Source organism: Taeniopygia guttata, chromosome 8 (genome assembly GCF_048771995.1).
Source record: "Taeniopygia guttata chromosome 8, bTaeGut7.mat, whole genome shotgun sequence".
Lineage (NCBI taxonomy): Eukaryota > Metazoa > Chordata > Aves > Passeriformes > Estrildidae > Taeniopygia > Taeniopygia guttata.
This window is the reverse complement of record NC_133033.1, coordinates 11807840-11824553: the sequence shown is the minus strand read 5'-3', so window position 1 is coordinate 11824553 and position 16714 is coordinate 11807840. Positions and strand designations below refer to the sequence as shown.

The 16714-nt window shown below is 36.1% G+C and overlaps 1 protein-coding gene across 22 annotated transcripts in view; it reads left to right on the top strand.

Annotated features, from left to right (window-relative positions):
• The window catches only part of FUBP1 (far upstream element binding protein 1), a 36616-nt gene that overhangs the window by 5884 nt on the left and 14018 nt on the right, over nucleotides 1–16714 (top strand). For 5 of the 22 annotated variants that reach the window (XR_012057102.1, XM_072932708.1, XM_072932705.1 and 2 more), the window contains 10 exons: nucleotides 592–694; nucleotides 779–879; nucleotides 1452–1593; nucleotides 2313–2473; nucleotides 3236–3390; nucleotides 3473–3552; nucleotides 6274–6402; nucleotides 7041–7115; nucleotides 11150–11295; nucleotides 13799–13846. Coding sequence is in view for 10 of the 22 variants with exons in the window: in XM_072932708.1 (XP_072788809.1) it covers nucleotides 592–694; nucleotides 779–879; nucleotides 1452–1593; nucleotides 2313–2473; nucleotides 3236–3390; nucleotides 3473–3552; nucleotides 6274–6402; nucleotides 7041–7115; nucleotides 11150–11295; nucleotides 13799–13846 (1140 nt within the window). In the remaining 12 variants the exon portion in view is untranslated. Of the gene's footprint in view, nucleotides 1–591; nucleotides 695–778; nucleotides 880–1451; nucleotides 1594–2312; nucleotides 2474–3235; nucleotides 3391–3472; nucleotides 3553–6273; nucleotides 6403–7040; nucleotides 7116–11149; nucleotides 11296–11671; nucleotides 12022–12843; nucleotides 16370–16714 lie in introns of those variants that run through there. The other 17 variants (XM_072932709.1, XM_041717930.2, XM_041717925.2 and 14 more) reach the window with 13 other exon arrangements.

Sequence of the window (16714 nt, the reverse complement as noted above, 5' to 3'; positions counted from 1 at the left end):
GATTTCTAAAGTGGTTGTGGCATGTAAGTATATTACTTGATCATTGCTGAATTTACGACACTAAATGATGTGCAGCATTCACTTTACATTGCCAGCAGTTATAAACAATTCCAAGTAGCTGGATTTTTTTATCAAATAAGCAAGTAAATTTTATGGTCAAGTATATCATGTTACAACATTATTGAAAATCAGCCTTTACAGAACTGACTTAAGGCCCGGTACTTATGCAAGTCACAAGCTAGTAACTGTTCATCAGGGAGAGGCTTAAAGCTTCATTTGCTAGAATCTGCATTTTAGAATTTAGATATTTTAGATACTCTATAAATTCTTTCTTTTTCTTTTTATTCTGAAAAGCATAAAATCCTCTGGAATTGCTACCACTATGAGAACTTCTAAAGCATAGAATCACTTTCTTTTTAGTGGTTTAGTCTAGTATGTGCTAGGCTTGTGACTTGATAATAAAAAATCCATCTTTGAAAAAGCCTGAAATGGCATTGGTCTTGCCCTGGTTTACAGCTCTAACCCTTTCATTATGTGGATTTTTTAGTAATATCTGTGTCATCAACATACCTTGTTTGGGTTTTTTTTTAGGTTCCAATACCACGATTTGCTGTAGGTATTGTAATTGGAAGAAATGGAGAGATGATTAAAAAGATCCAGAATGATGCTGGTGTTAGGATCCAGTTCAAGCCAGGTTTGTAACACATTCATAAGTTTTTGTGACTTAAATGTGAATTTACTGAATTGCATATACTGGGATATTTCATTTTTATTCCAGATGATGGAACAACTCCAGATAGAATAGCCCAGATCACAGGGCCTCCTGATAGATGTCAGCATGCTGCAGAAATTATTACAGATCTCCTTCGCAGTGTTCAGGTAGGGTAATGTTCAGTGTTTAAAATCTCCTGCCCACCTTTTGGAAAGACCCAAAGTTTTCAAAATGTGTTAGAGAAAATAATTTAGTTGTGCCATTTGAATCTAGTTCAAAGTTTGGTCTGAAATATGAATGTGTACTTTTACAGTTACAGTTTTGCAAGTGACCGTAGTGATTCAAAGTCATGGCATTTCTTGATGTGGCTGGTTTTAGAGCTGCTGCTTCTGTTTTATGTTAATAGCTAATATGCTCTTACTTGTAATCAGTGTTTAAAAACTTGTTAAATGAGCCCCACTGCTGCATTTACAGAAGGCGGATAAAAATTACATCTTTGTATGTGTCAAATTTCTTCTTGCTTCTATATCCTTTCCTCATTCATCTTTCATGTGCAGAATTGTACAGAACATTTTTTATAATGTAATTTAGGTCTTCCTTAAAAGGTACTTCTTTAACTACCAAAATTGTCTGAGTAGTGAATCAATTTTTTCTTAATAATGATGTCACGTAACTTGTTTGCATTATTTGTTTGCAGTAATTTTACAGAACATGCTCATTTGTTGATGCTTCTTTTTAGGCTGGTAACCCTGGTGGGCCGGGACCTGGTGGTCGAGGAAGGGGTAGAGGCCAAGGCAACTGGAACATGGGGCCTCCTGGTGGATTACAGGAATTCAATTTTATTGTCCCTACTGGCAAAACTGGATTAATCATTGGAAAAGGCAATATATCTTATTTATGTACATTGTATGTTACTTTAAAAACCACTCAGCTTCTCTGTTTGGACAAATGCCATGCTACAGAGATGTGTGATGAGCATGATGCTACTAATGCTGAGCTTGTGTGTTCAATCCCTGTATGGACCTTTCGCTTTAGAGTTGGACTCTCCATGATCCATGGTGGATCCCTTCCAACTCAATTTGTGATTTTAAAAAATATGTTAGTTTCCCCTGTTTTGAAGACTTTTATATACTAATGGTACACATAACTTCTCTGGATCCTGTAAGAGAAGGAGCTAGTTGTCAGCCTCTGTGGGGCTTTTTTTTTTGTCATTTGGGCTTCCTTGTCCCTTTTATAGGGAGGTGGGGTTATAAGTATACATTTACTGATAACCATGTGTGTAAGTTGTTATTAATGTCTAATATTAGATGTTTACATAAATAAAAAATACATACAAAATTATAGGAATTACAGGAATTCTTTGCTGCTGTTCCTGAGTAACATTTTTATACCCTTTTAAAAATTATTTTACTTGTTTGCTGCCATTAAACTCTATGCTACATTGAAGAGGTTTTATTTGAATTGTTGGCACGTTCTTAAACAGCTCATAAGAGTAGGTGCCTTTTCATGTCTTCTTGGCTTCCATACAGTTGACTTTCTCTGATGCGAATCGGTATTTTTTGCTTTGATGCATGTCATAAAAACTTGTATTGCATTGTAGGTGGTGAAACTATTAAAAGTATAAGCCAACAATCTGGTGCTAGGATAGAACTTCAGAGAAATCCTCCACCTAATGCAGATCCAAACATGAAGATGTTTACTATCCGTGGAACACCCCAGCAAATAGATTATGCACGACAACTTATAGAAGAAAAGATTGGAGTGAGTGGATAACTGCTTTTTTGTTTACTATTAGAGCTAAACAGAGCTGAAAAGAAGTCACCTTTGTAGAGATTTCTCTTTCCTTTCACTTCCCAGATTAATTTAATCAGATGTTAAATTGATAATAATTGTCATCTGGATTTAAAGTAATATTAAAAAATCTTGAAATGGAAACAGTTCATCTCTTCAACATCTTACGGTGTGCTCTTGAAAATGCCAGCTTTATGTAAATGAAATATTAAGTTCAAAGATGTCAGTGATACTAAGTTGTGTGTATTGTTTTTTAGTCCCAGTATGTTTGGGTAAAGTTCTAATCAAAGTTACACCTTCAGTTTCACAGCATTTTTGTTTGCATTTGTGTGCGTGTCATCAAATTTACTAGAGGCTTTTTGTGCCTGATCTTACAAGCACGTTTAGTTAGTCAGATTTAGATGTATTGATTTATTTTAGAACTGATAGTCTTGTTAGAGTGTGGGGAATTTAGTGCAGCTTGTGAAAAATCTGTAGGTTTTTTGTAAAAACCTTCACTTCCTCCAGAAGGAACTGAAATAAATGCAGGTTTTTAGTTGCTATTACTGCCACAACTGCCTTTAAGTACCTCTAAGCCTAATCAAACTTTAAATAGCCTGTTTTCTGCAGGGAGCTGTCTCTAGAACCAGTCAGACCTTTTAGACGTTCTTTGAGTGGTCAGATAAATGCTTTTAAAATGCTGAAAAATTAAGAACCTCAAGGTATATTTTTCTCTTCCCACCCTTGTTACAGGGTCCAGTGAATCCATTGGGTCCACCTGTTCCCCATGGTCCTCATGGTGTTGTTCCTGGCCCGCATGGACCTCCTGGGCCACCAGGTCCTGGTGCTCCCATGGGACCATATAATCCAGCTCCTTATAACCCAGGCCCTCCTGGTCCTGCACCTCAGTAAGTATTGCTTCAGCTGACTTTCTTCTGTGTGGGGTGACCCTGGGACTGCCTCTCACTGCGTGTGTATGATCTTTCATAGTGGTCCTCCAGCTCCATATGCTCCACAGGGATGGGGAAATGCTTATCCACACTGGCAGCCACCAAACCCACCAGACCCAGGTAAGAAATGCGCAGCTGTAGTGTGATGTTGGAGTATTTCAAGTACATCCATTCTGTCCTTACAAGTATATGCATTGTACAGTTCACTTGTGTTACAGTCCTAAAGCTGAAAAGATCCTGTTTTTCTGGCTTTTTTTTCACTGATTTTCAGTTTACTTACATTTTGCACTTCTATATGTGGCTTGTGAAATGTTGAAATTTAATTGTTACAGTTGGTGTATGTTTTTTTACAAATGTTACTGATACTGCATCACTATTTATGGCACTTCTTGCAAGTCTTGGTTCACTGATTTTGTGCAGTTCAGTTTTTCTTAAAATCGGTGTTTTTGCATAAAGTTCTGTAATAAGGATGTCTTTCTCTAATAGTAAATGACTTCTGCATTTTATTTTAAACAGTCTTTACTGATTTATCTTTTTTCATTTAATCCTATGATATTTCTAAGATTTTTTCTGTTACAATTCTTTAAAAGTCTGGTACACCAGTGCATTTTGTTGAGTCCATTTTGAGGGCTAAAACCGTGGTGAATTGCTGTAAATGCAGTAAAACTAGTTAGAGTTGTGTGTTTTGAGCTTTAGCTTACAATAGTTTTGTATTTTCTTCTGAAACCTATCTTTGTAGAATTTGTTTCTTCTATTTCTGTTTATCTTTTTCGAGATTGGGAGTTCTTACTTAATTACAACTTCCAAAGTTGTAGTATCCTGCTTTTCTTTAAGTTTACATCCTTTGGTTGGACTAGAGGATATGGGGAAATGGAACATCAGCCACAGAAGGCATGGTAAGGCTAGATGCTTGAGTTTGTTGTACCTCATTTGTTTGAGGTGGAGTTTCCTCAGAATTTGAGCCAAAATATCTCAATTATATTTTTGCTATCAATGACAGATATTTTATGATAGCTACTGTTCCTGGCAAAAGTTCCATTAGTGGAGAAGGGTCTCCATATATGAATCACGTTATGTCTTTGCAAAGAGCTGTTGCTGGTTTTAAATCCCAACCTTCTGCACAAGGTAGCTCTGCATGTACTAAGTTCAGTATTTAAAATGCCTGCTGACTTCATTTAGAAGTAGAATGGCTCAAAGTGTTTCACACCACCTTTTTGATTCTTCTGAAGTTACTTGTCTACATAAAAACTGTGTAAGAAAAAATGGCAAATACTCCCTTGATTCCATCTTGATGATTCTGTAACTGTTTTTTTGATAAATACTTCTCTTAAAAATGTAATGAAGTTCTTACAATGTGTGCAGTTGAAGTTGGTATTTCTTTTGAGTAGCATTTCTTTGAATGATTTTTCTACAGTTTTCACTTAGTTACTCATTCCAGTGTAACAGAGGTGCTTTCTCCAGAACCGTGCTTGACCTTGTCGTGTGGAAGTGGAGCTAGTTACTACAGTCAAATTTCTTTGGAAATTTAATAAATCCAGCTCTGTGTTCTTCTGCTCTAGAGAAGTAGCTAAGGAGAAGGAGGGGGAGGAATTGAGCAATGGCTCATTTGATATTTGAAGGTAAATTAGAAGTGTAGGAAGTGTTAGTTTAAATCCACTATTGTTTGTGGAAGCAGTGCAATTTGAAACAGAAAGTAGTGTGTTGACATTTTATTCTGTGTGTATTTGAAGTGGTTACATCTGACTTTTGTCACAGGATTTAATTTAGCATTAATTTGTTGTTCTGGGTTTCTTCTTGAATGCCTTCTTCAGGGGAATTCTTCATCTTCCATTACTCACTGCCTTACCCGTTTCATGTTTAGGGAGGATTGTATTTCCATTGCCATGTATAGTTACTCTAAAGTATCAGTTGTGTCCATGTCCTTTTGTGAAATTCTCTCCTCACTTGGCTGAGTTTCTTTGCAGATACTTCTATTCTTTTAAGACTGCAAATACTGTTTGCAAATATATGCTGGTTGTGTAAGACATATTATGTTCTCTAATAGTAGATTTTCAGGTATTGTGGATTACCAATCTTGTAATGTTATCAATCTGTGATTCAGCAAGAATAAGCCGTTCCTAAAGGCTAAATGTGAGAAACAGAGAAATAAAACCCTAGGAAGCAGCATCATTGGCCTACCTAGATGTAGATAAAAATAAGGAACCATGGAGATAGATGCAGAAGATGCAACTGTTTCTATTATTTTTTTATACTAAAAAGCTGTAAGTAAACAGTGATGCTTAATAGCCATGTATGGGATTCAGGTTCTTCAAATTCTGTATGTGTCTCTGTTTTACTGTTACCTTGAAGTTTAACTGACAAGCATTGCAAATACCTAGTAAGTCTTGTATTCTTCTGTTTCAGAAATATGTATTTGGCATGCCTCCTCCACCGGTGCCAGTGTCATTAGCGTGAGGTTCTAACAAAAGTAAAACCACTGAAATCGTTTGGTGCTAAAATGATTCATTGCTGCTGCCATTTATTGACATGACTGTTCAAATAAACTTGAAAAATCTGTTTCTGTTTACCACATGTAAGATTAATAGGTGGCATTGTAGTAATAAATAGGTTCTAAATTTTATCTCACCAGCTCTATGAAAGTACACTTTGTACAGTACATTGGTCTGAAACCTGATCAAAAGTTTGTGCTAGAAAGGAAAGATACTTAAAGGATGTACATGGATATTTTGTTAGATGGATTTTTCCTTGGAGGAAAATAAGAATGTCTAGGACAGGATTAATTGAGGACAGCATTCTGTTCATAGTAGTGCTATTATAAATGCTTATGTTCTGTTTTCATAGGTAAGCCAGGAACAGATCCCAATTCAGCAGCGTGGGCAGCTTATTATGCTCACTATTATCAGCAGCAAGCACAGCCACCACCTGCAGCCCCTCCTGGTGGACCAGCTACAACGCAAACCAATGGACAAGGTAGATACTGAGTGAAATGGACACATTTCTCATTGCTGGAGGTGTAAACACCCCATTATTTTTTATTGTTGTCCTCCCATTTTGTCAGGTAAATTTCATTTAAATAGCTGGTTTTCTTGGAAAACTTGCTTATAGCTTTCAATATTGCTTTTCTTAATTTCAGCAATTTTCTTAATTGCAGCAACAAGGGTCATGTGTTTATCTTGGACTATACTCCAAAGAGAATTTTGCTGCAATGTGGGCTGACTTAATGGCTACATGTAGCAGTCATAAATAAAAATGTAATGAGCTAAGCTGTTGATTGTCATTTGCATAAATGCTTGCATCACTTCCAGTGGAGTTTAGGACAACTACAGTTGTGGTATTTAGTTTTGTTATTTTAATTTTTGTGCCTGGCTGAGGCTTACCACTATAATTTTGGTACTTTGTATTGCTAGTGGAATGCACTTCCTGAGTCTTGAAAACATGTCTTGTTTACTAGTAGTTTCTAATTGTAGTGGCTTGTACCACAAGGGTTTGTAGTGTCAGATTTGAGTCATGTCATGTGCAACTGTTACTGAAAATTTCAGTTGATTACTTGGATTATGTGTGAAACAAACCCCAGTAATTTTAGTTTAACTATTTTTAATGTAATTTAGGAGATCAGCCAAATCCAGCACCAGCGGGGCAGGTTGACTATACCAAGGCCTGGGAGGAGTACTACAAAAAAATGGGTAAGTTCAGGGGGTTTTCTGTTGTTTTTTTCTGTTCCACATTCACAGTGCAATGTTTTGGGAGACTTGTATATTTTGTTGGATAAGATAGGGGCTTTTATCACCAAAAAATTGAAAATGCACAATCATGTGTCTTATGACCAAATGGTGCTGAAAAACAGACTTTAAATTTTGTGTTGTATTTAGGCATTTCGGGGTACTCAGGCTAGTAATCAGCTTTACAAAAATACATCCAACTTAATGTCTTTGATCATTAGGAAACAGCATCTTTTAAATGTTTCAATCTGAGTATTTTAAAGTACATTTCCTAAGTTTTGAAATTCACTTTCATCTACTTTATGAATTTGTTTTTCTTGTTTGGTAGTCGTTTCCCAATTCTCTTCAGATTACATGTGATTTTTCTTTTCTTGTACTTGCCTTTCTGTGTTTCACATTACTGTACTAAAGCATCATAATTAGCTGGTTTTTATTCTGTGCCTTTTTAAAAATAGTATTTGCTTTGCAGCACTCTAGAGCTTTGTTTAAACTGTAGATTATATGTTGTTGGTAGCTTTTTTTAGAAAAATGAAATGAATGTGCTGGTTAACTTGATTATTTCATTGTTTTGTGTATAAGGAAAGAGTATGTGGTTTTTATGCACTGGCAGAAGGTGTCATTACCTTTTAAATCATGGTCATGTTCTGCCCATGGTGTTCTGGCATGGATAGTGCAGGGCATGGAGGGCTGGATACTGAGCACCAGTGGGCTCAGGAATGCCAGTGCTTTCCCAGGTATCCCTGACTAGACATACAGCAGCATCTGAGCTGGGATGTATCTTTGTTTGCAGGGGAGGGTTTGGTGGCTGTTCTGCCATCTTCCAACTGCACTCAGTTTTCTCATGGAATATTAAAAGCATTCAGATTAAAGATGAAATGCAGACTTGTGGGTGGCTTTCACTGTTTTTAAATAATGTAATTTGTTGGTAGGCGCTCTGCAATCTTTCTAATTTGCTGTCTTGGAAAGCAAAGAAAATCTAGGTTACACTAGTCTTGCACAGATTAAATAATAGCAAGTTAAAAGGTGGTGGGATAGAGTTTATGGGAGCAATTCCAAAGAGGAGTGTGAGCCAAAAAACACATTGTGAGATCAAAAATAGTTATTCTTAAAATGCAAAATGTAAAAAATGGCAAGACCGTCAAATAAGAGAAAAAACACAAGGGCAGTTCTTACCTTAATTCCTTTTTCTAGTTCAGATTGAGTTCTTTGCCTGAAGGAGAGCTCTTGATGGCTGGACCTACATAACTTACCTGTAAATCATGAGAACTTTTTGCTGCAGAATCTTGATATGGTAGATACCATTTCTCTTTAAAGCCACTTAGCCAAGAGGAATTCAGCTGGAATTGACATAATGCTAAATAGTGCTCGTTTTCCCCACCTCATTAACAGTAGAAGGTCAGTAGAAGACCTGATGGACTGGAAGGCTGTCCAACAGCAAGTTCTTGTTTTCTCCAGGCTTTCCAGTACCATTTGTGCTTCCTATAGTACTTTTCTGTCTCCATTAACTTGTGCCAAAGGAAGGGAATTACAAGTCACTTGCTCTTTGACAACTCAGGTTTTCCACAGCGCAGATGATTTCACCAAACATTGTTAGGGAGAGCTGAACTTAAGTTCACACTTGCTGGGCCCAGTCAGTTCTATCTTTGCTGCTGAAAAAAAAACTATTTCAATAATCTGTGAGGGAAGTTAAACAAGTTGCCAGTGATACTGCAGTTGGTGTTTTGGATTTTCTCGTACTTAGTTGAGTGATCTAAAAATGCTGTAACACTCCGAAATATGCCCATCCAAATGGTAAGAGTGTTTTTAGAGTGGCTTCCTACTGGTGTGATATGACTCTGCTAATCATAGAGAACACTTCACTGTATTTTTCACTGAACAGTGACTTGGATATTAACCTGTTTTCTGACTCAGAAATACAGTGGCAGAGGCCGTCTCCTTTCTCAGACCCTTGTTTCAGGGCCTACTGCTTTGAGTAGCAAATACTCCAAAAGGTCTCTCATGGATATCAGTTCTCTTTAAACATGGAGTCATGATCATTAGTAAATTATCTATATGTTACTATCAGAATTTTTAAATTTATCATTTAAAGTCATTCCCATATATTGTGAGCTTGGCATACATTTAAAAGATTTCATAATGAAATAGGAGTGTTTTTAAAAGATTCCTCAGTATTGAAGTGGAAAAGAAAAAACAAAACAAATTGATCTTACTAGAATCACCCTCGATAATGTTGAACTGTAAAATCTGCTGGTGTTTTCTTTCTCACCCCTCCTTAAAGGGGAGGTTGTCCGTGTTTCTCATATTTCCTTTCTATGGAATTGATCAGGATTACCCATAAGTGTTCTGGTTGAATTTGGATATTAATGAGCAGGTGATGCTTAGTGCAGCTTCTACACTGAAGGGAAGCTTGGACTAAACTGCTGAATTCCGTGTGTAGTTTCAGAAGTACTTGCAGTACTTAGTAGGAAATGGTGCACCTAAAATACCCATCAGGACAGAAGTAGATGTTAAATTTCCTTTATTTGATTTATTTGAATTTCTATGCTGCCTTGACACAGTTGGATGAATATCCAAAGATTCTTGGGTCATAATGCACAAAAAATCCTTCATCTTTGACATTCAGTTTTGTAAGTACATTTGTAAGTACAGTTATTATCTTAAGGCAGTGTTGAAATTGGGAAGAGTGTACCCTGGGATAATTTCTAAAGATTTTGAAGAAATTTAAGTTCTTCTAGAAATCCTGTTACTGTATAAACCAAAATAAAATATGGATGGACTTTCAGAGCTTACCTACAGTGTAAGTGGAAAAACTAAGCTGTAAGGAGAGTTGGAAAACGGAAGGTTGTATTTTGATGGTTTTCAGGATCGTGCTTTGCCAAATACTCACATTCTCTGCTCACACTTGATGTTTTTAAGAGTATTAGAAGACTACACATGTGTAGGAGTAGTGTGAATAGCAAGGATTCTTCATGTGAATTTTCTTTGTATTTTTAAAAAAACAACCAAAAGAAGCCAGCCTTCTGTCTGATACTCTAGAAAATGCTTCATTAGAATTTTTGATACTTGTGTTCCTCAGAGTTGCTCAGTGGCCTTGTATTCAAATAAAAGGTGAGGTGGTTTCAGATAGGATAGAAAACTGTAAGCCCTCATCATGTGGAATCTGCCCCTTTCTGTTCATAACAGAATAGACAGTTGGGTGCACATGGAATTGTACAGGGTGCAGGCTTTATATCTGGTGGTTTTGAAGTTGGAGGAAAAAGGAAGTAAAGATGTGTGTGACAGATCTCCTGTGGAAGAGCAGCACAATTGAAAGGTTGACTATAAATTTTTTTTCTTGTTTTGCTTGTTTTTTTAGTATGCAAAGAATTCTTGTGTACCAGTGCGTCACTGGGATTTTAGTCTGTCAGTAGATTCTATTGAAAAGAGAAGTAATTCTGAGCTGTCTGGGAGAGTGTATTTGTACATGCTCTTGTTTCTAGAGGATTGGAACTTCCACAAAGTGTGGATGTAAGTTTCAGGGCTGTATTCTGTAGTGGAGTAAATATTTACAAAAAAATTGCAATTTTTGAAAAATGCAACCTGCAATAACTTTGTAATTGAATGAAGGATGCCAGAATTGGGGAAGTGTATGAATTAGCATCTGCTGAGCTATTGAATGCAGTCTGTATTTAAGGTAAAATCAGTCTAGGTGGATTACAAAAAGTTTTGCCTCTTGGTGTGTATTTAAATGGTACTGTTGTTTAAGTCAGCAGGCTTTAAACATGATTCGTGGTTATGAATCAAGAGGCTGAAAAAGCTGTCCTTACAGTTCCTCAATTTTCATTTACATGGGAATCATTGCATTAGATAGAATGAGTGTTTAGGCTGGAAAAAGTAGCCACAAGTTTATTCAGAGCCTTGGAGGAGTATCGCTAGGTGGTGTTTGTTAGGTGCTGAGATGTTGAAAATTTCTCATTCCTATTGCAGCAACGAAGCTGTGTAATTCTAATTCCTTGCAGGTCAAGCTGTTCCTGCCCCTGCTGGGGCTCCTCCGGGCGGGCAGCCAGATTACAGCGCAGCGTGGGCTGAGTACTACAGGCAGCAGGCAGCGTACTATGCTCAGACAAGTCCACAGGGAATGCCACAGCATCCTCCAGCACCACAGGTACAGTCCTAAAGTGGTTTTTGGCTGGCTTCTGTCTCAGTGGTTGTAGATATTTTTTTGCATGTCTCCTGCTTTGTTCCTTTGGGCTATGCATCTTTTTTTCTAGCAAAATATCTATCGGAATAATGAGTAGATGACTTTTGTTTACCTGATAACTTGAGTTTTGTATCTATCCATATGTTTGGTGATTGTTTTTTTTTTTAATAAAAAAAAGAAGAAAAACTTTCTCCTCCCAGGGTTTTGAAAACCATGCAAGAAGCCACCACCATTTACATTAACCAAATTTTCTTTCTTAAAGGCTTCACTCCTGAGTTAGCTCGATTTAAAGGATTTTCTTTAACTTTTTGTGTATCTCTTATGTATCTCTTCTGCACAGGGCCAATAATAAGAAGTGGACAATACAGTATTTGCTTCATTGTGTGGGGGAAAAAACCTTTGTTAAATGTATGGATGCAGACGCCTTGATGAAGATCTTAAATTTGGTTTAAAAAAATAGTGTTTTTGAAAATGTACAAAATATCTATCACTACTGATAGGAGGTAATATTTCTGTGTAGAAATGAAAAAATGGTTTGTTTTTAGTATTAGTGTAGATGTACACATTCCAGCAAATGTATTTGCAATTATGTGGTCAATGCTTTGTGATATAAATGTACTTTTTCAATGTATACTTTATCACTTTTAAAATGCCTGTTTTGTGCTTTACAATAAATAATATGAAACCTCCTGTGTCGGTAAGTTGGATATGTGGGTATATGCAGCATTAATTGTAGGATTGATTTGCAACGCTGAATCAAGGTACCTCTACACAAATGAGTTGGGTTTTTTTTTTCCCCCCCATAAACCTTGTTGAGTTTAAAAACTTGTCATTAGCATGTTTTTCCCCTCTTGCAGAATAGCTGTAGATGGAGGATCTCTTTAATTCATTGTATTTTGCTGCCTAGCACCAGTAATCTTGATACCTTTATTTTCTTTCTACTTTATTAAAAATGCATGTGTTTAAGAAGATGATCTTTTGGCATACTTCCATTGCATTAACAGTGAAATTTCCTTTTATACGTGACCACTGTTTCAGACCTGTGCAGCTGCTATAACAGATAACTTTTGTTTTTAATTGAATACTTCAAAACTGTTCCTGCATAACTATTATACGGATTTTTTCAGACTAGTTATAAAACTTACTTGAAGTATAATGTGCTTAAGCCTTCAGTTTAAAGTAGTCCACTTCAAAATTCAGTGTAGAAAAGTCAATGTGGTAATGCATAGTAGTTACAAAGCTTGTGTCTGTCCTTAAAACGCTGTTTTGTTTGAGTGATGGGAGTGGTTGAGAACTTCCTGCAGAGCAGATAACTTCTCTTTTTGTAAATATTCAAGTATTTGAATCAACTGATTATTTTTTTATATATACTTGAAACTTCTTATTGCTCTAATGCTCATACTAAAAAGCTGATTCTCTTGAAATCATATGTTTGCTCTTTGCATATTTATTGGCTCTTTGCATATATTAGACTACATGCACTACAGTCTGTCTTGCCATTGTCTGTTGAAGTGCAGGTTTGATCCAGCCAGTATAGAACTAGCTCTATAGGGGTGAGGAGGACTGTGCTGTGTATCATCCTTGATTGTTCCTTCAAGGAGCATTGCACTGTAAGTACATCAGAATGACAAATTGATGAACTGCAACAGTATCTTTTTGTCAATGTTCCACATAATGCAAATGCTGTACTTGTGTGATATTATGTTGGAATACAGTGCTGGTATCTTAGGAAATCATAATTGCTTCTTAATTCAGAAACATAGGTTTGCTTATATATACATACACATAATCTGAGTTTTGTGGGTAAGTATTTCTGAAACTTTTAGCAATAGCTAAAGAAAATCATGTTTCTGTTTATCTGAGTAAGAGTTTCTTTCATTAGTACTCATGAGACAGCTGTCATTCAGTGTTTTAAAGTGTGCATATCATAACATTGAAGTCTTTGGAACCACTTGTTAGGCAGAGTTGTCTTTGTCTCCAGATAGTTTGTGGATATGTAGTGATGTAGGTATGTTTTAAATCTATAACTGTTAATTGCTTTAATTTTTGGAACACCATGTTGTTGCTTTGAGTATAAATTTTTTAGGGTGGCTGCACAGAGAAGTAAAAGTTAAGGCTTGAAAACTGAAGTAGTTTTTTCAGGTAATCAGCAATGTATGTATTGTGCTGTAGAAATAGAAGGAATTATTTTTATCCCTTTTAAAACTAGGAATTTGCTGGTAGCTTGAAGAAGGCTAGGACAGTATTGCTATCTTTAGAATAGGGTATTAAGTTTAATTGTTCAGGTAGTTTGCATGGTATTTTGTAGATAACCTTACAGAATGGTGCATTTATTATGTACTAAACTGAGCAAAATTAAATTCACTGGATTCTTTATCATTCACAAAATGGAGGCTGTTGATTTTGATTCATTTAAGGTATAAAATCTTTATTAATTGCAAACAGTGCAATTATTTATACTTCACAGTGCCTTCCCAGACCTTCCACCTTAGGTTCTGCTGCAAAAAAGCAACAGGTAAGCACAACCTAAGGAAGTATATAAATTAATATATTTCAGTACATTAATGTTGTCCCTGTGAGATCTTTGTGGTTGTGTATTGAAAAGCAATCTGCTGCTTCCCCAAATGCATTGTTACTCACGGTTCCATTTGAACGGAAAATCTTAAGTTTTTAAACAACTGTTTATATTTCTAGGTCAATATGTATTTTTTTCTTTTTGCCTTTTTTTTTTTTTTTTTTAGGAAAGATTATTAGATTGCAGTAATTGAACTTAAACAGAATAAGTAATTTTTGTTATTTTACCCAAATAGATAATTGTTGCAATTAAAGAATCAAAACCTTTAAAATGTGCAGGAATTGCTTTGGTTAGAAATGTCAACAGCCTTCACAGATTTTTTTTTTTAATAAGAGGGCACTATTCACACTTAATCCGTAAGACCTAAATGTAAAGAATGACGTCTTGTTGTTATCACTGAACTTGATAACTTGTCTTACAGTTATAGTGTGTTAGTGGAATTTGCTTATTCATACTTGACATGGTAGGAAAAGAGATTTTGGAGTTTGAGATGAGTATGTTTTAACTGCAAAAGCATGAGCACCAGTTAACAGTACGGCAAATAATATTATATTGCTATAGCAGTCAGTGTATCCTGTTTCTTGATATTTTAAACTGAATTGCTGAATATTTTGATAGTATAAAATGTTAAATGTCTTACAGATGGTCTGGTACAGGTCTTTATTCTGAGCTTTTGTTGTTGGTTTTTTTAGCTTAACATAAAGCAGCATCTGTTTGGTTTTTTTGTTCATTATTCTGGTTATGAAATGTACTGCTCCTCTTTCAAAAGTCCTGCTTATTTGTACATCAAAGAAAAATATTCAAAAATACTGCCTTCATTTTCACACACAGTGCTGAAGATGCTGCAAGCACCAAATCATAGCTCATAGAATCAGGTCCTGAGATAGTTACTACCAGTAAAGAGGAATCCTTTGAGTGTATGCCATTGGTGAGCCGATGAGCATGGACCATAGAAGGGCTCCATGTGGAAGGTAAAATTGGCAAAAGCATAACAGATTTGAAATGTATCCCATACATAATGATATAGGGTATAATTTTTGTTTTGATCACTTTTCATTCTTTAAAGTATTCTTTGTTTGACCATTAATGTTCCATAATCTGTTAAAGTTTTTAAGCTGTGATTTAATAATATAAACCATCTATTTTACTTTATATTTTTCTGAACAGTCAAGCTAATTTTTGACCTGAATTAATAGTTGTGCTTCAGTTTCTCAAGCCACTAAGTATTTCATGTGTAGTTAAACGTGTAACTTCATTTTTGACGTGAGAAGAGGGTAGGTGTGTACCATTTGGATTTTGATACTGTGGATTTAGTGTGGGGGTGAGTCATTTGTTCACTTCCTTTTTACATGGTACTTTTTCCTTCAACTGTTACTCCTGAAATATCTTGAACAGTCTTTCAGTTGCTAATTTAGCCTGTGGGAGGAGATAGAGAAGAAAAAGCCAGTGTATTGGGATGTTCTAGTGTGTGGAAGGTGAGATGTTCTTCTGTGTAGCATTTGAGTGTATTGGCTTCCAGCTTTCTCACTGCAGGGCTTACGGGTGTGCTGGTTTGTGCAGAGCATAGTGTTCCTGTTCTTTTTCAACTCTTGTCTCCAAACTCGGAGGTCCTGGGACAGCAGTAGATTATTGGAGTTACCCCAGTAGCTAAAAAGATAACTGGACTTGTTTAGAAATGCAATTAACTTGTCCAAAAGGTGTCTTGAAATGTTTCCTGCTTACCCCACCCATCACTGCTTAGTGTCCCACAATGAATGTGAAGAGTAAGAAAAGTTTTAAAAGCAAGCATAATGTTCCAAGTAGGAAAAGAATGTTCATATCACTTTCTGCAGCCTATACTTTATTAGGACACTGAATAAAATACCAGGTGGATACTCTCTAGCGTGGCTTAATTATAAGTCATCTGTTTCACTTGTCAGGCAGACAGGATCACAATTCACTTGCACAGCCTATCTTGAAATATTTCATCTTTATACTAGTGATATTTTATTGGATGGTAGAAACTGTTTCTCCCTGTTTCTTTTCCAAAGTAATTCTTAAGTTTTCCATTGCATGCTGAAAGCTTTTCCATTTTGCTTTTTTTCTGGAAGTGGGGGGAGGAAGGGAGGACTGGGCTTTTCAGAAAGCATACAATTGACAGGATTCCCTCTTCCCTAGTAATAGCTTATGAAACTCTTGTGTATGCACAAATATTTCTCTTGCGTGCATGTGAAATGCCTTTTCGTCCTGAGAAAAGTGTTCTCTGCAGAAACTACCCGTGTGTAAACAGAAGATTGGCTTTAAAAGGCAACTGTGATGGGAACAGTGTCTTAGGGAGATGCAGCTTGGACTTGAGGTAAATTGAATGCTTTACAAAACTGTGGTTTTGAGCTTGCATTGACATTGTATGTAATATGGGTACACTTAACTGTATAATGGTTTTTGTATGGTTTTTCTCAATAAATGTAAACTGATGAATAATAATAGCAATGTTTTTGTCTTTTTTATACTCCTATCCCTGCCTTTGTTAGTTTGAAGTAACAGCTTCAGAGTAAAATTATTGTAGGAACCTGTACTTCTGTGAATGAACATGACCCACAAAAATGAAGTAAAATGTTTATGTGGTTATTAGGGTAAATACTAATTCAAAACACCATGCAGCTTGTTACCATTTTTTAATGAGGCCGAAGAGTGCTTTCTTTGTACAGTTACCTGCTACAAGTCAGATTTAGCCACAGGAAAATTCCTTGTTGAAATGACTGCATAAATTTAATTTCCTGCAGCTTACCTTGCCCTTATGTCAAGGCCTATACACAAGTACTTTAAAAG